The sequence below is a fragment of the Chinchilla lanigera genome, unplaced genomic scaffold, assembly GCF_000276665.1.
Source record: "Chinchilla lanigera isolate Chin_1 unplaced genomic scaffold, ChiLan1.0 scaffold00008, whole genome shotgun sequence".
Classification (NCBI taxonomy): Eukaryota; Metazoa; Chordata; class Mammalia; order Rodentia; family Chinchillidae; genus Chinchilla; species Chinchilla lanigera.
Genome location: NW_004955409.1, coordinates 14,684,226 through 14,709,877, shown reverse-complemented (window position 1 = coordinate 14,709,877; position 25,652 = coordinate 14,684,226). Strand labels below are relative to the sequence as shown.

At 39.7% G+C, this 25,652-nt stretch overlaps 1 protein-coding gene across 1 annotated transcript in view; it reads right to left on the bottom strand.

The window, feature by feature from the left end:
- Mdga2 (MAM domain containing glycosylphosphatidylinositol anchor 2) overlaps window positions 1-25,626 on the bottom strand; it is a 765,137-nt gene extending 739,511 nt beyond the window's left edge. Inside the window, exon 1 of the mRNA XM_005376849.2 lies at window positions 25,195-25,626. Coding sequence (XP_005376906.1) covers window positions 25,195-25,474 — 280 coding nt within the window. The 5' untranslated portion in view covers window positions 25,475-25,626. The remainder of the gene's footprint in view (window positions 1-25,194) is intronic.
- Window positions 25,627-25,652: the final 26 nt, after the last annotated feature.

Sequence of the window (25,652 nt, the reverse complement as noted above, 5' to 3'; positions counted from 1 at the left end):
GAAGTGAAACACCTGCTATATAGTACATTTGAATTGCATTACTGTGGACACAATTATGAATTTCCTATCTCTTCAATGACAGTAATTGCTATCTGAAGACAAAGACCACTCTTACAGCTCTTTGAAGGTTTTCCTAAATGTCTGGAAAGTATCATGCTATGTATATAATGTCTAATAATGGTTTGCTCAATGAACAACTGTGACAGAAAAAAAGAAAGCAATTAATTACTAAATCATAAGGCATTGAAGTACAAGAAAAGCTCAGCTTCAAAGCATGAGATCTGAGTGGGCTGGAGTCTTCAGAGAAAGATCAATGCAGGCAAGGGAGCAGGACTGGAAATTAAGAGCATTTTTAGATGCAAGAAGGTGGAATAAATAAAATCACAGAGAAGTCTCCTCACAGAGTATTTCAGAAGTATAACTGTACCTGATTAACTATAAACTAGTTTATAAAATCACTTAATTTTGAGATTTCTTCATGTGTTTTTGACATTTTTGTGTAAAACTATATTTAAACATGTTTTTACAAATGCAAACAGAAATAGAAAAAGATAATGTATCTTTATCTAAATTCACATCAATAATCATACCATGTTAACATTTAAAATGATGGCTTATGTATGTATTTTGACCTCGCATCTACAGCACTGATTTAGTAATAGTAATACATTTAAGAAATTCCTAAAATTAGTCATATAAAATATTTCTATACTCACTGAAAAATTTCATAATTATTTCCAAAGTACTAATAATGCTGAGTAACTTTGGTTTCTCATCAATGGTTCCAAGAAGAAATTTGCTCTTCTCAGTGGATGAGACAGAAAATGGTAACACCAAAAGCACTTTATACTGTCCTTGTGTTCTAAGACTTTCATGGTTAATTCAAAATTTATCAACAAACAGTCTGTTAAGTGCCTATCCAATCATGCTTCAGTCCAAATAAGTAGACATATTATTCCAGACAAGGTGTAAAGTGCTCCGTGGATAGATGGTGGAAAAGATACATAACAAATCATTTCACAGATACATAAAAGAATAAACTGCAATGAGTACTCAGTGATGCAGTCTATGAAGCTGAAAGGATTAACAGTGGATTTGAATTAAAATAGGATGCTGTACTGATGAGCGATGTCATCTATTGATCACCTGAGCAGTTAGGGGTGTTTTTGACAGGCAGGGCCTGATCAAGGGAGGCTGGCCATAGGAACTGAAGGGTAAGTTCTCTTCTCCAACTCCTCCCTTTTCTCTCTGCTTCCTGGCCACCACAGGTTGAGCAGGTTTCCTCTGCCCTGCTCTTTGGCCATGGCATTGGCCCTGACAGCAAGCTCACCATGGATTGAATCCACTGGAAACTGATTCAAATATATCTCCCCTCCTTTAAGTTACAGGTATCAGCAATTTTGTCCCAATGACAAGAAGATGATTAAGGCAGGCCTTATCTGGTTAACTGAAGGCTTGAATAGAGCAAAATGATGAGTCTTCTGTAAATAATAGAGAATTCCTCTTCCTCATCAGTCTTTGAGCCAGGTCATTATTTTTCCTCCTTTGGACTCAGGCTTCCACCGTAGCTCTTTCCAGGCCTGTAGTGTGCTGGCCTCTGACTGTATCACATCATCAGCTTTCCTCAGTCTCCATCTTATCACCTCAGAATTTGGGGATTAGCTGACTTCCACAACTGTATGAGCCAATATCTTCATTTACAAACACACACATTTTATTTATTGGTCTTTTCCTCTGCAGAAGCCTGTTTAATACAGAGCACAAGATTTCAGAGCAATGGATAGGAATGTACTAAGATTCTGAGGCAAAAAAAGCCTTATAGCTTTGACGTGTCTTTGGAAGGCTGCTTAAATAAGGGAGAATTAATCTGAGATGAGGCTACAGAGGTAGCAAAGAGGAGCATCTTGAATGAATGAGGAGATAGTAGAATCTGAAATTTATCTTCAGAATGAGAAACTACTCCATAAGTTTAAAAACCAGAGGAGTGACATAATCTGATTTTTTAATTCATGTGGGCTTGACACATGGGTGTGTACATGGAGGGTTTTTCAAGTAGGATATGGAGAGACTATCTCAGAGATTACTACATTCATACAGGCCAAACACAAAGATGGCATGAACCACAGTACTAAAAGTGGTGTATGTCTGAGGACTATTTTGCAGGCCTCATCTACAAGTAATGGACTGGTTACAGGAGCATTAAAGATAGGGCAGTGTCCAGCATGACCATTAGATGGATGACAGGCCAACCATGTAGCCCCGAGGGATTTTTAATGAGAAAGGAAAAGATACAGAAAAAGATTTAAGTAAAAAGGCTCTGGCTTTTAATACAGTAATTTTGATGAATAGGAATAGGAAGGAGAAAGAATAGGAAGGAGAAAGATGAAAGAGGCAGGTACACATATAGGTCTGGAACTCAGAACAAACACAGTGTTGATGGAAACTCCTACAAAGTGGCTCTGAGCAGGATTTACATTAACTTGACTTTCCACGTTTGGCTTTCCAATTGGCTTTGCATGTTTACTTGGGAGCTGTCCAAAGCTTAGGCACCTTGTCTGGAAATGGGCACTGGACTCATAGTAAGTGAACCCCGGAGTCACTGGTTCCCGCTGAGGCCTGTATTGGCCTGTGAATATGTGACACCTCAAAGGACAGGATAAGGCCACAGCTGAGGATGTTTGGCTCCAAGCCCAATTAACTAAAAGGAGACTGTAGCTGCAGGATCCACACTCCTACAATAAATGTCAACCTAAAGAGAAGGTAGTTCTCCTGATTGACATAATTTACTCCCTCAGAAGATATCTCCCAAGGTCCTGTTAAGATTCCTTTCAGATTCTTGTGCTTTCTTCTGTATCCCCCTAGTTTGTTTGTAAACCAAATAAATACAGGCCTCCCAGAGAAGTTTTTTGTCTTAACCCAAAGAACCATGAACTCTGTGAGAAGATTTGGATCCTCCTGGAGCCCTGAAATCATTCCATTTGTCTCATTTATTTCAGCCTTTGCCATCTACTCATTTGAGAAGTTGTGGGCCTGATCAGTCTGCAATAACTAAGGGATATCATAAACGGGATACAGTGTAATTTTGAAAGTCATTAGACAGACTTGGCACTTAAATTGCCTCCAGCAGCAAGAAGGTGCACTGAGATAAAAAGAGGGACAAGGACAGAACTCAGCTCTGGAATTCCTTGGTGATTAAGAAGAAGGGGAAGAGCTAGTAAAGCATACGGAAAAGCATTATCTATAAGTTGATTTTTCTTTAGAAAATAGTACTGCTGTCTATTACAATAAAGTACTATTACATCTCAAATTCATTTGGAATAAGGAAGGTTATTTACAGAAAACTTAAATGTGACCAATATTCCTCTCATCCAATATTCTTGAGAACAAAATTTTATACAGACTTCAAAAATTATTGACAGAGAAACCTAAACTTTCATATATATACATACCAAACAATAAAAGTATCAGATAACACATGAATGTCCTTAAATTTTCCATAAGTGAGACTAACTCCAATGGTGAACAAAATCATGGAATAGTACTTTTTACCTCCAAATATTAATTCATGTAACATTCATATTTTATGTTCTTAAATAGAATTAAACTTGTATTCACATGTAACAAAATTATGACATTAAAATTGGTTCAAGATTATATAAATATTTCCTGAAGTAAAATAAGAGCTATAAAACACTAACAAACCAGGCAAACAGATGTTAAGTAAGTGGTATCTCATTATTCTTTAATAACTTTAAAACTGCAAAGATCTTTCCAATGTCATACACATATAAATGTACATATATGTGTGAGATATATATATATATATATAATTTATCCAGTTACTGATGATTGATTAATAGTAGAAATAATAAACATGAAGTTTCTTCAAAAAATTAAAAAGTTAATATGGATTATAACTTAGATTCAGAAATCAGGATTTCAAAACCTGTAGAATTGGCGTGTGGAGCCAAGATGTCATCATACCACCAAGAAGTTGTTCGAAGAGTGAGCCAGACCTAAGTTGAAGAGAAACAGGTACTCCTGGACAAGTCCTCTTTCCATCATCATTATTCTAACCTCAAAAACATGGAGCCACTGGTGAGCATGAATGCTGTCTCAGCACAAGATCAATATCCAGTAGAATTTTGATGGGTAGAAAATAATTATCACCCTAAAAGAAACTGAAACTGCCTCTCCTAAAGTTCTCTAAGACATAAACATCTTCTTTTTTAATGGAACACACAAGAGATAAAAGACATGCACAAGAGAGTAGCTATGAATTTCACAGAGAAGTCTTCATTCATCAGAAAGGAAACACTGTCAGAGGAACAGTTCTGTGCTATGATTTTGCTGAGGTCTATGACTGAGATGGTTAAGCTGCATGTAATTCTATGTCTTTCCTACATCTACTGGGATGATACACCAGATGAACTTATACACAATGTCTCAGGTGCTTCAGAGGTAGGTGGAAGCAATAATAACAAGCCCCACACAATTAGATGATCATTCCTGGAGGCTACGCATGTAGTATTTGAGAAAGACAATGGAAATCTGAAATTGATTCATTCCATCTCCACAAAAACATGGAGATTTTAAACATCCAGTAGAGCAGACATAGAACTTAACTATAAAAGCCAAAGTTCTGGATACAGTTGAATTCATCTGGAAAGTCTGCTACACCAAAGGAAGAATCCAAATTGGGAAGATATAGATACATGGAGATTTAGAAAATCAATGCGTGGTTTGATATCATCAAAATTCTTGATCAACAGGCTCCCTTCGACTATGGGTACCCACAGAAGTCTCCTCCATGTTGGAGACCTTGCTTCCTGCACTCCTTCCCCTTTGCTTGAAGATCTCCCTGCGGAAGGACACACGCATGCCCAGGAGGTCACCCTCTCCTCCTCTGGTAAACAAGCATATAGCTAGGGGGAAATCACAAACAGCTGGGAAAGTATTGAGCTTCTCAAGCGAAAAATGTGACAGTGGCCTAAAGGTGGCACAGAACCTAGCCAGCGAGTACAGCAGATTCAATAGGGTAACTTGGGTACTGATTCTGAGGGTTCAGGGTGAACAAGAAATAGAACATGAAGCTGAATAACTGAGAGCTCTATGATGCAGAAACTTCTGCCTAGAAAATCAATACATCTCCCCTTAGGTGCCAGGCCCAAATCCTAGGCTGGTAGCCAAACCGTAGCCAGGGTCAAGTTACATATAATCCTGAATGTATCCAGAAAGGCTCTAAGATGACCCTGGAAGAAAAGAAACTGCATTCTGAAAGAGGTGGAGTTTGTCACTTAGAACCAGCAAGAGCAGGAAGAGTATGCAGGTGAATGGACTAGCAGTGCCAAATTAAGATGAGAAAGGGTTTCATAAAATTAGGAATGGAAAGATATTTTAATGTGGGACCCTTAATATTACCCTGATGAGGACCACAGGAAATGGTACAATAATATTTCTAGGTAGACTGATATATGACACTCCTTACTAGGTGAAATAGAGATACGCAGTAAAACATTTTATTCCCAAGAAGGGAAAAGGACTTGTGCTCTTATAGTTGCTTTGTATTACTGACCCTTGTATTAGTCCGTTAAGACTGTCATAATAAAATATCACAGTGAGTGGCTTAACTAAGAGAAGTTAATTTTCTCACAGTTCTGAAGATTGGAAGTCCAAGATCACGGTGCCAGCGGGACTGGTTTCTTTGAAAGCTGCTCTCCTTGACTTTGAAGGAGTTTCTTTCCAGTTGTGTCTTCATGGGATCTTTCCTCTGTGTTCACACTACCCTCGTATCTTTTTCCCTTATAAGAACATAAGTCCTATTGGATCTGTGCACTAGCTGAACCTTACAACCCCAAACCTCTCTAAAGGCCCACTGTACAAACACAGGCACATAGTGTTTGGGGGGCTTCTACCCATGAAGTTCTGGGAAAATGGTTTGGCAATGAAACACGTGATTGGCAAGATGTAGAAACATCTCTTGTGATAAGGAAGCATTTTTAAAATTTTCCCAAGGCTATTGGTTATGGCAGTGGGGTGAGGAGTAGACTTTGATTACTGCTTCATTATCACCAGGGCTTTCAAGATAACAAAGGGCCCAAACAATACATTGTGATTACAGAGCGACCAAGAATATCTTTTGAAAGACTAAAAATAGTGTAAAACCTTGAGTACTTTACGTCTTAATGTCAAAAAACCATACCAGCTGACCATTTCTGCATTACTGGCAAGGGTTACCACAGGGCTGAGACCAGAACTGACAATAGGAGATGTCATTACAGAATGAGATCCCTTGATAAAAGTGGGAATAACAGGATCCCTAAATAAGAGACCATGTTCAGATGCTAAACTACCAGCAACCACATTGATACAATTATCACAACAGGCTACACAGTTGTTAGTGGCACATACAAAGAATGGCTTTTCTAAATTACCTATTGCCCTACCTTCAGATAAGACAGCAAATCAAAAAACAATATTGCACCCAGGAGTAACAGAAGATATCAGCACCATCCTCAAAGACCTACAGGAGGCAGATGCTGTAATCTGAATTACACTCCACTTTTCACCAGTCTTACAGATTCAACAATCATTTGGATGTTGAAAGTGGAACTAGACTAACACAGTTTTACCTAGTGGAGCCCCAATTCCAAGTGTTTAACCACTTGTGCTATCTTTGCTTGAGCCGTGCAATATACCTGTAGCTCACAGCACCTGAAATGACCCAACCAATGCTGTTTTGTTTATCTCTGTTGTGAAGGAGAACCAGAAACAGTTCTCACTGACATGGGACAAACAGCGGGATCCTCGTACCATTCTGGGGACAAACAGCAGGATACACCTACAAGCCTGGGGGCCTACTATCCTTTTCTGGGGTCTGGGGATGCAGCTCAGTGGCAGAGTGCCTGCCTGGCAAGCGTGAGGTCAATTCCTGGTATAAATAAATAAATAAACAAACAAACAAACTATTGTGTTTTCTGCCACAGTATAACCTGAAAGAAGCTGAACTTCCTGGGTATTAGAAAGAACATTGTATTGCATCCTATCAGGAACACCCAAAAAGTGAATGAAATAAGCAGAAAAAGAGCAAATCCACTGTTGGATGTATTGCTAAGACTCCCGTGCCCAGATGAGGGAAAACAAGCTCTCATCAGTGAAAGTTTCAGGTGTCTAAGATCCAAAGAAAAGGATAAATAATTGAATCTCACATTGCCTGTGAATAAGAAGAGAGTAAAATTCCTAGGAGGCCACATGGGATTCAGGAAAGACCACTCCCGTCCTGGCGATGCTACTCTGACCTTCTCAGCAGGTACCATGGAGGATGCGGAGTGGGGCAAGGCCGATGTAAGGGCTTACAGGTTCTCCTGAGAAGACCTTGCAGCTAGAATCACGTAACCCCACAAACTCTATGATATAAAATGTATCTTTAGTAGGACAAGACAAGACTGTATGGTATACAGCAAGCCCCAGGAGGAAAACCACAATATAAACACCTCAAGTTTCTGAGCAAGTCCAGGCCATTCACAATAGAGAATTACAAATTATTTGAAAACAATTAATGGTGTACTGCTGAGCCCTTGTTTAGGCAGAGTGCCTGAAAATAGACTATTAGGAGACTATGTTGCCAAAATAGTCATTATAAACTAGGTTCTTTTAGACAATTCATAAGACCAAGAACCTACAATTGTCCACTGTTAGATGAAAATAGTACATTTGAAACTGAACAAAAAAAAGGCACAAGTGTGCTGCATGCAGACACAGTCTAGAACCCCTCTCAACAACCCTGCTGCAGTGACTCACTTCCTGAAGTTTACCCTCATGGCTAGGAAACCCCATATAACTACCACATCCCAGGCAGGGTCAGAGATGGGTTGGCTCTGTATGAGGCATAAATTTGAAAAGGTACTGAACCCACCCTATCCCCACCAAAGGGTGACTTCAAAGACAGCAGCAAAGGAAAGCTCAACCACTGGTATTTTGTGTCAAAGGTAAATGACCGAGGGAAAAATATATAAAGCCTCTTTGGCAGCAGTGAATAGCTTGACTAGCTGATGGCTGGAGCCCTGAAAAGAGAACTACCAGAAGATGAACAATAACTCAGGAAAAAAGACTTGTGTCTACGGGAGTGGACATAGTCTCCTGGAGAATGTGGATACCAGTCATTACCCTGTGAGACTACCTCCCATGGAAGAGGCACGTGGAAGATTGTATTCTCTAAAGAAGGCTGCAGCAATTTCTCAGATTTCACAAGTCCTCCCTCCCTAAAAGGGAGCTTGATGCTGTAAGCATCAATTGATGGGATCCATATTCCCCTTTTGTCTGCTTCAAATAGCAGTGCCATGGAGTTGATGCATGTGACTTCCAAGATACGGTCCCAAAAAACTGTGTCCATCCTCTCAGCACACTTAATCCTGCCACCGTGCTGGGAAGAAACACAAACCACAGGCGAGTCCATATGGAGTGGCCATGTGTCAGTGTCCTATCTATCAACCCAGCAGAGATTTCAGGCATCTGCCAGAAACTTAACCATCACACACGTAAGAGGAGATGCCTCCAAATAATTCCAGCCTGTGGATGTGAAATTGCACTGAAACTGCAGGTCTCCCCAAGCGAGGGCCCAAAAAATTATCCAGCAAAGATAAGATGTTTGACCCCGCCATGTATGACCTCCTGACCTAGAGAATTCATGACTATACACATGAGGTTGTTTTATTCCACTAAGTTGTAGCGGCTTATTACAGAGCAATAGGAATTAAGAATAAAGCCATAAGCTAAGAATACAGGACGACTTGGCCAGTTGGCATCAGTCAGCTTGTCCTCTACCACCCTAATGTTGGTTTAATGGGACTAAGGGAGAAACCATAGTAAAAATACGTTTCATATTTTTCATACACTGAATATAAAGACTTTCCTTTATCAAGGCTTACTTAGCTGTTCCTAAATGTCCAATCTGCCAGAAAGAGAGACCCTGACACACCATTCCTCAAAGGAACTAACCAACCATTCAGTAGCAACTGAATACACTGGGATCCATTTGCACATGAATGAATAGCAGAAATTCATCTTAATTAGACTTGACATGTATTCTAGGTATGAGTTTGTTTCCTGTCTACAGGGCTTCTGCAAACACTTCAGAATATATGAACAACGAAGACAGAATATTTCATAACATTGTACTAAACAAAGGGATCCCATGAAGAGAAAAGAAGATACCACAATGAGAACACGATTGTAGACTCTACTGATATTATCACATCATGTTCTAACAATCTGTTGGTCTGACAGAATGTTAGAGCAGTCTTTTGAAGGAGTAGTTGATAGAGCAGCTTGGGTATAATATCCTGAGTGGTCTGGAAACCAAGCCAGCATACAGTATATTCCCAATCAATGACTGTTATGCACAGTTGCATCCTCAGTAGGTAGAATACAAAGGTCTAGGAACTAAGAGTTGGAAGTTCATGTGGCCCTCAGTTACATCTCAGGGAACCATGTAGTTTATCTGTGCTTCCTGAGAGGAGAGTTTGCTCCACATAGTTCAGATATCTTAATTCCTGGAGTGAAAACACTTCCCCTAACAGCAATAGCAAAAGTCTCAAACCACTGTGACAGTTGTCACCTATTTACTTTGGGCTCAAAGGTATGCAGGAAATGAAAGAAGGTGCCTGTTTGGCAGAGATAATTAAATTTGAAGGAGACAAGACCCCTGTCACACTGCATAAACAGGAGAGAAGACATCCGGCACCTAGGTGACCAACTGGAATATCAGTTGATACTCCCTTACCTAGATCTGACCAAAATATTGACAAACACATCAACTGAGTCCTGAGAATGGCTGTATGATAGGATCTTGGTCCTGTCGGTGTCAGTTCATTAGGGTCTCCACTAGTTCATCAGAATCACTAACTGAAAGTAAGGAGAGTCTCTAAGGGTATTAAAAATCGGGATGATGCATAGAAGACATGGTTCTAAGTCCAGGGACAACAGCAGGTGCTGAAGTTCATCATAGTTATTTTCTCCTTATAAGACTCCCTAAAAAGAGATGCTGACTCCACATGACCAGTTTTCTCAAATGAGATGAATTCTCATAAGTAAGCAAATACAAGCAGCAGAAGAGGTAACATCCAGAAGTTATGAAGCTTTATTCAGAGACTCTTCAGCACAAAGGCATCCACTCTGCCAATTTCCAAAAGTGTTACCTGCTGACTGCTCACAGCTGAATTCTTCTGAGATTTTTGCCTTCAACCAAAGGGACCTGCCTCATTTAGAAATACTGCACACTCTCCAGAGGAGCCTATATTCAGTGAGTGGTATAAAAGGGGCTACAGAAGAACTTTCTTCTATTTAGGACATCTATGGAGGTCCAGCCTAGCATCACAGCCTATGATTATCTCATCTAAGCTCAGAAATCTGTTGCAACTGAATCCAAGTCCACCTTATCCCTTTGCTAACCACTGGCTCTCTTTCCCTTAAACATCACTTTTCAAGGGCACTCCCTAATCAATCACTTGCATATAAATCTTTTCCTGAAAAGGTCAATCTATGACATGCAGGTACTATACAGTGCCTTGATCTGATCTATCCTACTAATTCCATGATCTGCCAGCCTTGTATTTCCCTATGACAGCAATAAATCTTATTCTTTGCTAGTTTCTGTGATCTGGAGCCTTGACTTTGCTAGGAAAATACTCTACCACTGAGCTAAACTACTAGATACCCAATTTACACCTGCTGCTTCTATTTATTTGGGCTAAGACTATCACCAACTCAATGCATCTGATCCTACCCATGCAACTTCAAGTTCAAGCCCAAGGACACCAGCACAATACTATCTGGAAGTCTGCCTTACTATTTTTCATTATTTGCTATACCAAATCTTCTCATGTGTAGAAAGAATGAGTCTTCTATTAATAATTTGCAAACATCTAAAATATCATAATAATTGATTGGAAAAGATGACAGTGATGTAAAATGCATGAAAAGTACTAAATAGCTAAGCCATCAGAAAATATTCTTAGATCATATCTGAATAATCTTTAAGACAATTTAGACTTTAATTTTTGTCACAACTAAACATTTAAATGGCATTTTTGGCTCATAAGACATTTCATCTTTTGTTTAACAATGTCTATTCCAGTTCTTATAGACATTTATTAAATTATTAATCATTTATATAGCATTCACTTAAATAATAATTCATAACAGATAGATGCACTTAAATCATAGGCATAGAATTTTATATCTCAATGATTAAGTCATTATCCACCTCACCCAAAATAGACCATGCATGTATGGTATCATAAAATTCAAAAATTGGAAGTGGAGAGAGACATAAAAAGCTGGTGTATTACATTCTGTAAGTATTCCCAAATATAGTATTACATGAGTGAAGTAGTAAAAACATAAAATCTATTAAACCCTTCTGAATTTGGATTTGACTCACCTTTTACTCTATTCCTTCACAAAAGCTTACAGTTTAATTTTAAATACTTGTTGCAAAATGCATGTTCCTATCCTATTTCATAAATGGATCCATGTTTATTATTATGTGTTTCCTACAACAACCATTGAGAATTATTGAATGATTATTCAATAGGTCAATCATGTATAGTTCTATTTATATTCTTTAGAAGCCACTTTGAAGATACCTAAGTATAGTACAACAACTATTGATAATCTCCTACCTCTTTTATCTGTAACTCACTATTATTTGTCTATTTGTTTTCCTGAGAAACTATCTTGTAGATAACAATATATAAAACAATAACCATTGATAATTTCCTACCACTTTGTCTGTAATTTGGTAAGCCCCCCCTATTATTATGTTATCCTTCTTTTACTCTTTAAAATAAAAAAAAATACATGGGGGCCCACAGGATATCACAATATATCCCAACTCTCCATGTGGAAAAAGTCATAACCCACTAGCTTCAAGTATTTGGCCAGGATATTAAGAAGTGAGTGTTTAAAGAAGTAATTCATAAAAGCAATCCTTCTCCACATTTTAAAAATATAGATATGGCTTTAAAATACAATGTCAGCATGTTTATAGTAGAGAATTAAAGAATTCCCATTTGTGAAATATGCATGTAAAACGGATTTCAGGGCACGCTTTTGCAGCCAGAGTGAGTGAAGAGTTAAAGTTCTAAACACTCAATTGCCTATGAAAATTTGGGGTTGGCTATCAGTTAAAGGAAACATCAGCTGCTTAGAAATGCATGGCACTACAGCTGAATATAATACCTTTCCTGTTCTCTCTGGAAATGGTTTCCTATCGAAGCAGTCTGTATCAATCACACAATTGCCAGAATGGTACAGGGTTATACTATATGACACAATAACTGCATTCAAACGGCATAGGAAAAAATGACTTTTACAGTCACAAATGGTGTAGCTAAAAACCTAAAACAAATCACTACGGTACACTGATTTGTAAGCTTTGAGGTTTGAGGAACTCACTGGCAGCTGAGAGAAGGGCAGAGCTTGCAATCAACTGTCCCATTGAGCAAAGCAAGATTTTCAAGAAAAGTAACCCCTGATAGAGTCTCCTCAATTAACTCTCCCCCCGCCAAAAAAAAAAAAAAAAAATGTTCAAGGAATACCCAGAGGGAGCTCAAGGCAAAAATCAGGTCAAATATGACATTTAACAATCAGTCCTTTTAAAGCCAGTGACTATTAATCAGCCTAGGGGAAAATAAAGTGGTACACCTGACAGTGGTTATTTTTTATTAGCACACTTTACATAGAGTGATAAAACTACTAGACTTCCACAAAATGTACAGTAGAGCCATTTCTTCATTTTTACAGTTACTAATTATGAATCAGTTTAAACTATCACATCAGTCCAAAAATAAATTATACCAAAGGAAGTCTTCAGTGCAGGCATTTCAATGCTAAAAAGGAAAAAATATTAATAAAATCTTTCTATTTCAAGTTTAAAAAACTGCATAGTATACAGTGCTGACATGAGCTATACATATGTATAGACATTTCTGAGGCAAAAAGCTAAAATTTACCATCTCAGTGATATTTCAGACATACAGTGTTTGAGCTAAGTGCACAGCATCATGTGAGGTAGATAACTTACAGGTTTTAATCACAGTAAGAATAATCACTCACATATTTGAATATAATTTAACAATATATAAAATATGTAGAAATACTCATTTTTACAAACACATTATATGTGATTCTGTGTTTAGCCACAGCAACTATATGTACCTATTACACTCTCTGACTTCCAGGTTTCAAATCTATCTAAAGCGAAGTGTAGAGTGTGGTATAAGATATATAAAGCTTCCAATACAAGATGAAGCATGTTGCAGACTCGGTAAGTGGCAATTATTTTATTAAAGATCACTACATTCTATGCTATGATAATTTTCAACACTAGATGGAAAAAGGAAGAAAATGACTCATTACTTAGGTTTGTATACATACCTTCACATCCACACATGACTATGGATATCTTTAATACAGTACAAACTCACTTAAGAAGAAGAAAGACCGCTATGAAGGCCTGTGTAATAATGCAGCAGGGATGGTATTCAGAGTGTAGAGGGGATACTGGTTCGGAAGTGTGTATGTCGCTACAGTGAAGGTAAAATGAACTACACAGGTAACGCTGTGCAGCTAAGAGAGATTTCTTCTCTGTGTACTGTGAAAAAGGAAGGCTAGAAGTAATGTCAGGTTGTAATGGTAATGTTTTCAACTGATGAACGATATAAACAGGAATGTATCACAAAAATATTCCAGAACAAAATGAAGGTGAAATGAAAGACTGTGTGCCCTGCTGCCAACACGAAATACAGATTGGTTTTTCAAGAGAAGAGGGAAATCTACCTGGGTCTTTGAGTTTAACCTAAATAAATTTAAGCCACCATCCCATGAGAGCCACTCTGTGAATATACACACACTCACCAAGTACACTTGTACAGTTCATGCATTTATATTCATGAATACAGTTAGAGTATATACACATACCCTCTCTATACAAATGCAGTGTACATGTGTTTGTTTTGTGTCTCTTCAGTTCTTCTCTGATACTAGACAAGTTTTCTTCTCTGATACTAGACACATTTTCAAAGCTCATCTTTCCATTAATCAGCCAAGAAAGCTAAAGCATAGTAAGTTTCAATGATGATAGATGTTTTTGTAAATATTATCCACAACTGTAATGATAAAGGAGTTCAAAAGCAAAATGACAGTGAGGAACACTACTTTCAATCCAGCTTCTGCAGTTGTAAAGATGTGATAGTGAGATATAGGAAATCAAAAAAAAAAAAAAAAACAAAACAAGGCAGATTATTTTAGGCCACAGTCCCCTGGGAGTTGTTCTTGGTTTAGGAAAAGACTGGCAGTGATGATGTCACTGCGTAGCTGCTAACCTTGAAAAGAATGGTCTTCAGAGAAGAGCCTCGCACCTCGAGGCTTTATTTCCTGAAGCCATGCAAAAAGAACTACATGAATCAAAGATTGAGCTGTTACTCATTGTGAACTAAGACTAAAAATTCTACAAAAGGAAAACAGTAGTTCTGTTTAAAGAAAAGAGAAAGATGGTATAGATTAATGTTAAGTATGAATAAAAACTGTGACTCAAAAGATGAGGGAGAATCATAAGAATCATAAGAGCAAGTCACCAACAGAACAAGTACAGAAAGAAGACAAAAACACACCCACTTCTTGATCGTACAGTTTTTCTAATTCTAAGGTTAGAATGACAATGAACTCCACAACTACTTGGAAGTGATGTCTGTTCCTACCACAGATTCTACTGTTTGTACATGCTCGGGGTGACTTGCTAATCCAAAGTCAATATTCTCAACTGCTAATTTTGCTGTCTGTTTACAGACCCGAGGAAAGACCACTTCTGATTTAGTTAAAGGTGTGGTAACCAGTATGACCAACCAATATACAAGGAATATAACAGAAAGTCTGACCCTCAGGAAGCTAATCTAACCCAGTGGCTGTAGCCATGTTTTTAATTTTATCAAGATGAAGACTGACTACGGAAGTGATCATTCACCTTCAAGAAACAAAAAGTGTTTGCCAAAGATAATTATGATACAGTATGTATAAACATGTCATCTTATGTGTATTGCTATTATGGTTTAACAATGAGTAGGGTCTGAGAATTTTCAGTTAATTTCAATTTAACAATTTTTTACATAATGCATTGAGTGCATGAAAAACTGCAATTCTGGCCAGTTTTGTATCAAAATTAGATGCTACACTATAAATCTGTGATAGCTTCAGTTAATTATTTTTCCTCATTTTCTAAAATTACCAATTATAAATAACCTTACAAATGTGTCTCTAGATTTTTTCCATTTATTTTATTTTTATTTTTATTTTTTTGTCTTTGTGAGACCAGGTCTCCCTCTGCAGTTCAGGCTGGCCTTGAGCTCACTTTGTATCCCAGGCTGGTCTTGAACTCACAAAGATCCTCCTGCCTCAGGCTCCCAGGGTGCTTGGATTACAGGTGTGTGCCACCACACCCAGTAATTTTTTCCATTTAGAAGGATTACTATCATATACTGCCATTATCCAGTTAGTCTGCAAATGAAGATTTTTTTTTTTTTTTTTTTTTTGGTTTTTGGTTTTTCTCCGGTACCAGGAACCGAACTCACGACCTTGCGCTTGCCAGGCAGGCGCTTTGCCACTGAGCTAAATCCCCAGCCTCTGCAAATGAAGATTATCAAGAATATTCTTGCTCCTATATGCAAAGTAAGATTCCTATATACAAAGAATATTCTTGCTCCTATATACAAAGTAAGATTCCTATGTACAAAGTAATACACATGTAAGATTTATACATGTATTTCAACACACATATATACTTACATAGATTGACCTGTGACCATCAGCCTGAAGATATATCAGTGTTCCTCGGAGCTCTTAAATGGGGAGATAGCAGCTTCCTGCTGACTGTCACACTGAGGGACAGAATGGTTAGGATCAGGAGGCTGAGGAGCAGTGTCCCATCCCCACAGAGTGTCTTCATGCATACACTAATATTACATAGTGTTAAGAAACACACCGCTTGAAAAGAAAGAAAAGGGAAGGAGATATAGCTCAGTGGCAGAAGTGCCTGTCTGGCAAGTGCAAGATCCTGAGTTCAAGTCCCAGTACCAAAACCAAAACCAAAACCAAACCAAACCAAACCAAACAAAACAAAACAAAAAAAAGAAACACACCACTTGAGTTATTTTTTGCTGATACCCTGAATACTTTTCTTCCAGAAAAGAATATGAACTTGCTCTTCGTTAGTTCCTAGGCCCTTACTCCATCCTAAAAACTAAACGACTATCCCATTATGAGATCCAATTGCTGCAGCAACCAAACATGGCTTTTTATGAAGAGGGAGGAAATTCCCCATGCTTTCTTCTATCTCAGTTTTCAAAAAGCGTTGCTGCTAGTTACATTTTTCCTGTATATCTGCCCACTCTCGTGACAGCGTACTAGGTATGAAGACTGCAGGACAAAGATTAAGTGCATCCCTTGAGGTTGCACAGTGACGCTGAGGGGAACAGGAGGAAGGCCCAACTCACACAGCAGCTTCTCACTGCGCCACGCTGCCTTGCACAGCAATGAAACCACCCAATAAGGAAGTGCACACCGGTCTTTTCATGCAGGCAATGCATTCATCTTAGTGGCTGAGCATTTGTAAGGAACAACGTGATGTTTCAAGTTACTGTGGGCCCAGAGTCAGTTGCTCCTGAGCAACACTTCTTTTCCACATTGTAAAAAGACTTTGAAAAGTCTTTTAACTCCAAAAGGCACTGCTATGTAGGTCCCAAGCTTCCTAAGTGTGCCTAGATTTTGGTAGGCCTCCATACACCACAGGAACCTGTGAGACAACTGATCTGTCAGCAGAAGAACAGGTCAGTTGGTTTCATAGAACACATACCAACTCAGAATCTTGGTGGACAGCAACATTTGAGCAAGTCCCAGAGTATCACGCAATAACATTTTGGGCATATCTACCCTCAGATATTAGATGATAACACAGTTTTGTTAACGGACAGACACCTATTTTTAGTTGAGGTCAACTTTGCAGAAGTTGCTTAGGCTTTATCACTTACATCAGGGTTGCTTTTCTTTCTGCACCAGTAACCCTCCAGCTGTGATTCTCTTGTACCTATGTATTTCCTCCGTCTTTACCTACATTATGCCAACCCACTTTCAAGGGCCAACACATGATGCTCCAGTTCTTTCAAGTTCCCTCTCACCAACAGCAACTGTATTGCTCTCTCTGACCTAGACACAAGCATTTATGTCTTTTTCACAGAGCCTTGTTTATGCTTTCACTTGATTTTGCCTCCACATTTATCTTTGTGTTTATAGCCCTTATTACATAGCTACATGAATTAAGCATATAACTTATACATTCATTTAATGAAGTTACCTGAATTTAACATAAATCTACATAGAATTCCCATTGGTCACAATTTCTGAAAAGTGGCATGTCCTCCTCGAGCCTTTTATACCCTTTCTGGATACTCATAGGAGCCCCATCCTCCTACTCAGGAAGAAGTCCACTGAGAAGATACCTGGATCCAGTGCACAGTTATATTCTGGAGTCACAGACAGAATCCCCTATTACTTCATATGAACCTACCTTCCCCTGTATGCTCCCAAATTACACAATTAATCAGTAAAAAAAATAATCTATTCCACCACCACAGGCTGTACTTCAGAACCTGTATTCCCTCATACTTCCCTTTAAGAGACCAGAAAAATCTCCCTGAAGAGGTCCTTCATCCAGAAATTTTTCTTTTTTGCTCTGATGCACTTGAGCAATGTTCTAGTTCCTTCCGAAAAGAAAATATGACTTTGCTGTTTGTCGTTACTAAAAGAGTAGATGCATTTTTTTCTAATAGCCTTTACTTGTACTGATAGCGCAAGAGAGACTCCATTTTCTGTTTTTCACTCCATATTAAGAGAAGTCACTTAAAGTTCACTTAAGATGTATTTGACCCCTACTTGCCTCAGTTAGTTATCCACTCACTTAGAGCAGTCATAAACTGGGAACAGAACAAAAAAACTGGGAAGTAGGCTAAAGTTGCAATGATCATTTGGAATTTGGCTGTCCAACCTGCTAAGAGAAGTAAACTTTGTGATAATTGTGTGACATTCTTGTAAGATTCTCAAAACTAAAGTAATGGCTACTATGAAAACCTAAAATGTACTTAAACCAAAGATGAGATCCAGATCAGTGCGTACATCTTCTCTGGCTCCTGGTTACAGATTGTCTGTGACTTGGCTCCAATGAAGTTTTGTTCACTCCTGCTCTTTTGGCTTTTTTGTGAGCGCCTTTCTCCATGAACTCACTCGCCATGTCAGTAGTTCTTTCAGATATCATCTGTCTCATGTGCAATCCATTAGGGCTCTGGACCACCTCGCTGTGAATCAACCCTTCCTCTTTCAAGCATATATGCTTCCCTTCCAACAAAATCACTTGATTATTTTTATTTCCCCTGTTCTCATTACAATGAAACAAGACAAAAAATATTCTGCTTGAAGATATGGCAAAATGTCACATATCTGACCCCATCTGGTCACCATGCAACAGTACTTAATATAGATTGACTCTAACTAGCAAGAAACCCCTCCTACTTCTATGCAAAGTTAAAGAAAGAAAAAGTTACATGGCTATTTCTAATATAGTATCTTTCATCTTACCATATGTATTTTAATGATAAACCTGCTGAGTATGTATGATAATCCAAAGATTCATTGCAAATAGTTGGACTCCTCTTCTGTGATTGTAAACTCCTAGGGAATGCATGGTTTGTATTATAAAAGAGAAATATCATTCTTAATTTAATCAGTGACTCCAACTGGAAAGCAAATAGTGATTTACAACCTAAGACTAGTAATGATATTGTGTCTTGGAAAAGGTAGTAAGATGCTAATATAGTAAGAGTTTACATGAGATCATTGTGAGGTAGTATAGTCATGGAAAAAATGGAATTGCACTGGTATAAAACAGGAAATAGTTAAGTGTGTGGTCCAGTAATGAAGCATAGGAGTTTTAGTGATTTGCAAAAAAAAAGACAAGAAGGAAAGAAGTGTCCATTTAATCAATGTACCGGGACTCTGAAAAAAAAAAGAAATTTCACAAATACAGGACCTCCTGATATGATGGAAAAACCATTGTGTCTCAAATTGGTGATGATTTAATGATATCTTAAAGTCTCTTCTCACAACTTTATAATTTTATAAGGTCAAAAGTTTATTAATAGGATTTTGGAATAAAAATAGGATACAGTTTTCTATGAATGTAATCACTTATCCAGTGTGCTCTATGTAATATATTTATACTGACAATCATTGGAGCAAAGAAATGAAATTTCATTTTGTGGACTATTCGGTTAATAGCAATTATAATGACGCTAAAAATGTTCCTCTATTCATACTTGAAGTACATTCAATATAATATTTTACATACCCTTCCAAAATACTCAACAAGGAGAATAATGAAGACTTTCCCCAGTTTAACACCCTGAGCTGATAGAACAACGTTAGCTTCCAAAGTGCACAAATGCTAGAGCTTAATGTCAGGATCAGTCTGGGATATGCAGTAGTTTTTAGTTGCCTTTGTGAGCTATAAGCCCTGAGCCCAACTCCTGCAAGGTTTCCCAAAGTATGAGGACCAGGTCAGAAGACAGGAGTTATGAGTCATCTCTATACATGAAACCCAGCCCAAGACCATGGCTCCTAACACCCTCTTAATAAAACATAAACTGAGCTCAAAGATCATAAGGCTTCAAGTTACATTAAAATGAGAAATTTTAATAGAATACAAAGCATACACTTTCAGAAAAGAGTCCTTGTACCTTGCTTCTGAAGGAATGTTTAGGTGTCCACCACTACACAACAAAAATCACAATGGCATAATAGAAATATGAAGTATCAAAACCATAACAGAAATATGAGGTATCCAAAAAAAATTAAGTAAAGAAATTAAGATAATGAAAACTGCTTTTTCTAGAATAACTTTTGTGGCATCTTTCACCAGAACTGCCTGATCTCTAAAGCTTTACTTGTGACTTCTAATTGTCTGAATCTTGCTACCATCACTGACTTTAACTCTAAAAAGATTCCTCAGCCTTGACTTATAATCTGCTCCATCTAAAATATTAAGGACTTCTCCAGGGACATACAGTGGTTCCTTGGTTCATGAACTAAATTCTCTCCACAATTCTGGCCATAAACCAAACTGGATAAGAAGTGAATTAAATTTCCCTATAACGCCAACATTGAACCTTAACCACTGAATTTGATTGGGTTCTCATCCAACTCAGTTTGAGACCAAAACCATGAAAAGAATCAAGCTTGTGAATGGAGGTACCACTGTATATACATAAAAAAGTAACACTGTATAAATAACCTGCCCCGTTTGCACTGGAAATCTTGGTAATATAACCAGCAAGGCCAAAAAATAATAACCAGTAAATAGACAAAAAGTAACCCCAAAATACAATGGCATCACATCCATTTTCTTTAGTGGTTGTGTCCAAGGTGGTGGCAAAGTAAGAGAGAGAGAGAGAGAGAGTGTGTGTGTGTGTGTGTGTGAGAGAGAGAGAGAGAGAGACAGAGAGAGAGAGAAACTGTGCAGTAAGTGTGTGAGATTGTGTGGTGAGTGTGTGAGGTGAGCAGTGGGATGAGGGAAAGACCTGCCTATGTGTAACAGAGTTTCAGACTGGTTTTGTCAAGCAGCATTTATGAAGTCATCTCCAACTCTGCCATAAGTAGTCGCCGTATATATGGTACAATTAAAAGCACTATCACATCTCAGAGTCTCCCCAAATCTAAACTGGACAAAGTTCCAATCAGTGCTCTGCTATCAAAATGCAGCATTCTGAGATGGCCTACAACAGCTGGTGAGCTTCCACTGCAGCCGTCTCCTTTTGGATCCTTCCATCAGATACAACACACTGACAGTCTGAAATTTCCTACCGTGACCTCCTGTCTTACTTATCTCCTTCTTGTGAAGTCCACCAAGCCATTTCTGTCCACCTACTGCCTAGGGTGTCATGCTTAAATTACATAAGATTTACTGATATTACTCAAATTGATCTAACATACCTTGCCAAAATGTCAACATATGTGTTTGATAAGCTTACTCTATTGCATCTTATATGTCTTGGAAGCAATTTTGGATGGAGAATTAACTATTTCAGAGCAGCAAGTAACTGGTTGATTTGGTTTCCACTAAAGCTACCCAGACAAGGAGTTTTATTTTGTTTTTCATTTACAACAGGGACCTGTCTATATTAAAACAATCATAAAGTTTTACTAACCTCCTTTAGAACTTAGGGTCATGATGACCAGATGTAAAACTACAGTGTGAGACAACAGAGTGATTTTCCTGTTTTGTTTTTTCTTAATCAAGCCTACTGAGAATTATACATGTGGAAGGATTCTAACATTAGGGCACTATCAATGACCTCTCTAGAAAACACAACTTAATAGCCCAAACAACTCACTGCCACTTGCAAAGAAAACTTTTAAAACCAGGAAAATGCTTCAGATCATCATCTCTAGATACTTCAACAAGTATCAGTTTATATTCTAACCTCCTTGCTATATCTAATTAATTACTCTAAACTTAATATAGTATGAGGGCACCAAATTAAAATGCTCCAAATAGACAGGCATCAGTTCATTGCTCATTTAATAACTTTTTGGTGATAAGTAGTAAATATTTAGGCAAAAAGAAAATTCAAACAAAACTTTAAAATTCTAATCGTCTTAGCGAAAAAAAAATTTAATGCAAGTAACTTTCAAAATTCAAGAAGGTAAAATTTATTGCTCAAGAACATGAATTTTGTGAAATAAGTATCTCCAAATGTCTATTATCCATTAAAGAAGTCTTTGGAGGAAATCTGGGTGACTTTCTTATGCTACTCTATTGTGAAGAGTTTTTAGCAATTTTCTCTTATAAGGGTCTTCAAATAATTCATATTTCTTTGATGTCTCATCCGATATGAAATAAGAAGAGACATTAAAAATAATATGCAATGACATCAGAATTACTGGTTGAGGCCAGACATGCAGTTAAAGGACAATCTCCTCTACCAAATTGCCATACCATATCTAAATGCTGGCCTCTATACAGTTTTTTATTCAAAAGTGAAGATAAATGACAAGAAATTCCTAGGTCTGTAACAGAAACTATCACATCTAAATAATTGCTCATAGTTGCCACATGATTTGAATATAATAGGATAAAGAGTATATAACTCAAGAAAATTTAACCCATACATTAAAACAAATATTTTCATCTTATTAAAAATTAAAATTTAAATTTTATTCTCAGAAGTTCTTCATCCAGGAAGTAGTAATGCTTTCTATTTCTTCTTGGTCATAGTCACTGGAACATAATGTTAAATAATATTTTGTTTGTCATGTGGTTATACATCCTGGGACTGTAGGCAAATAAACAGGCATAGGGATAGAGACCCTCTTGCTAGGCAAGTTACCATCAAAGATTTTGAAGTTTCTGTTTAAAACTTCCGGCTTCTGTAACTAATCCTTTAAAAAGAACTTCATGCAGAATAGTCAATGTCCCCTTATTAACCTTACACTAAATCTTATATCTATGCCCTTTACAACTGACAATTTTAACTAAATAAAAACATGCTATAAATTATTCAATCAATAGAAATAAAATTATTTTAGGTTAGGAAAAGAGTCACAAGTCAAGACAACCAAAGTGTAAAACCATGTCCCCAGCTCTCAGATGCGCATGTGCACTGCATGTCATTACCACCCAGGGGATGAACAGGGAGCCCTGGGTCCCACACCTTGAGTTCTGACACCGAAAGTCTGGCAGGAGCTCAAGTATGTGCACTTCCTGCAAGTTCCAGGTGGATGCTGATGCTGAAGATTAGGGACCTCACTCTGAAAATCTAATTCCTGTGATATGTAAAACAGATGTGAAATATACATATATTTCCCACCTAATAATTGACATTTAGCATAACCAGGGATGATGACTAATACTTTTCTCACAAAGCCATTTCTATTCCTAGCTAAATGACTAATAACCACATCAATAGTGAAACAAAACGAAGACCACCATCCTCATCACAATGCCTGGATCAGCGGAGGACAGGCTTCCCTTTTATTGATAAGTGACACAGACCATTGATTCTCCTTTCCTTAACATTGTTAGACTTTGCCCCTTCCCATGACCAACAGGAGACTCTCAGTGATCCAGTAATCTGAATGTGCAAAGTGACAGGAAAATGGAACTAGTGTTCCATCCACCTCCCGATTTTTCGCACTTCTCCTTAGCCCTCTGCACGCCCATGCTTGCACTTCTGCACACACATGCACACAGACATTCACTTTAACTGGGATGCTCTGAACCAATGAGAAAGAAAGGCAAACTTGAACTCAGGACAAGAGGAACTGAGACTGTCCCAGCCTGAGCAAAAGCCATTTAAGAATGATCTCAGCTGTCCTGGTCCCTAGAATGAATGAAGACATGTGGGTCCAACAGTGCTAGAGCACTAAGTGAATTCCTGCCCTCCTCAGACTCCGCCTCCTGCCTTCCTTCGGTCAAGCTCTGAGCCTGCATCTCTCTCCTGCATGCCAGCACCACAACACACACACACACACCCTCCTCCACCGCGGCTCCAGCCCCTGCTGTGGCCAGACAAGTTGCCTTTCATTTGGGCAGGAGAGGGTGGGCAGAAGGGAAATGCAGATGCTTAGAGGTTTCTTGGCTCAAGCGAAGGAGGGAACTAGGACCACATGAAAGGGGAGGGGCAGATGGCAGGACAGAAAGACCAGCGCTCTCAGCTAGGAGCCACCCTCTTCTGACCCCAAGACTGCTCAGCCCCGGACAGAAAAGAGTCAGAGTACAAGCTGAATCCAGTCATCTGCCTTCATCCTCAGACATCCGACCACAATGCTCGGCACTTTCCAGACAGTTTGAGGACTGCAGGTCCTCGGGCACCCGTGTCCACCCCGCAGTCACTTGTAGGGTCTGCAGGGCAAGCACTGGCATTTCCATAAATACAAATGCCTTTGACCCTGGTTTAGCCACCGACCTAGCCCTGCCGTGCTGGGGCCCAAATCCCAGAGTGAGAGAGAAGCAAAATGGGCAGGATTTCCAGCACGCATTCCACGGATATGGGAAGACACGTGTGCGTGAGTCTGGACCTGCCCCTCAACGTTAACCTCAGCAGCATACCGTGAGAACCCACAAGTTCTTTTTCTTTTGGAGTACCACCTGCTTGTCCCAGGGGAAGACTTCTATTTCAGCCCACTGGTGTGTGTGTGTGTGTGTGTGTGTGTGTGTGTGTGTGTGTGTGGTTCAATGCCGAAGCCAAGGGTGCCAACTGCTGACAGGCGAAGGAAGCTGGAATTGCTTTTGAGGACTTCAAAACCTTCCAATTAACAAGCTCACCCTTCTCTTCGTCCTAACCCTCCCTGATCTGGGTTTTCTAGAGAAGAGCTGAGACTGGGTTCCCTTTGCAGGCAGCCCGCGCGTCCTGCTCTGGAGCCCAGAAACGAGGACTCCGCTGTCCGTTCATTCATGCGTTTGCTCATCCATTCACACAAACACGTCCCTTAATTGTGTCTGGCACCGAGAATCTTGCCTGCTATTTCCCCTCCCCAAGTCAGTGCTCATGGCAACGGCTGGTGCAGAACGCAACTCAACTGTCACCCCACTTCCTGAGCCGGAAAATCAAGTCATGCAGGCATCCACAGAGAAAGAAGAAGGTGGAGAGGTGAAGGGGGCATGTGTGCGTGCGTGTGTGTGTGTGTGTGTGTGTGTAGAGGGCTGGGGAGACACGGGGTCACACTCAAAGATTCTTTTCAGGGGAAAACAGCGGTACTGACACCGCAGCTCGCAAGGAGCCGATCCATTATTAAATCTAAGCCTTCCTGAGCCCGCGTCCCCGCGGGGATAAATCAAGTGCAAAGCCACTCGTTCGCGCGAGCGCGATGCTGCCTCGACCCAACTCCGAGCCCGCGTCGAGGCGCCGGGGGAGCCGCTCGCAGCCCAATCCGCAGCGCGCTCGCTGCCTGCTCAATGCTCCCGGTAACGTGACGAAGTGTAAATCAAATGCCACGCCGGGAGGGGCCCCGGGACGCGCGGGTCCTGCATTTTAGCTCAGCAGCCTATCTTGCCTAAGAATCACAAGGTCACCATAGCGTCGCGATGCCACTCACCGTACACTCCTTGGCCGGAGATCCCCTCGAGGAGGACTGTCAGCAGCCACACGAGCCCGTACACTAAATCCATCTTCACGTGAACATGAACATATCCAGCCCAGGGGGGACGCAGCGGGACCTTCCGGAGGCCGGCGGCCGGCCAGGCGCGCTCTCCTCGCGCCCGCGCCGCGCCGAGGTGCCCGGGAGCCGCTCGCCGAGGGAGGCAGCGCCGTCCGTCCGTCCTTCCCCGGCGGCGGCCGCGAGCGGAGCGCAGGAGCCCCGCGCGCCCCACACGCATGCACACGCACACACACTCACTCACTCCCGCAGCACAACACCCTGACACACTCGCACACGCACGCCGCACTCGCACCGGGCGCCCGGGAGCTCGCAGGGGGCGGCGGTGGGCAGCAGCGCGAGGCCGGCGAAGTGCTCTCGGCGACGGAGCTCCAGTCTCTGCAGAGCCGGCCGCGCTC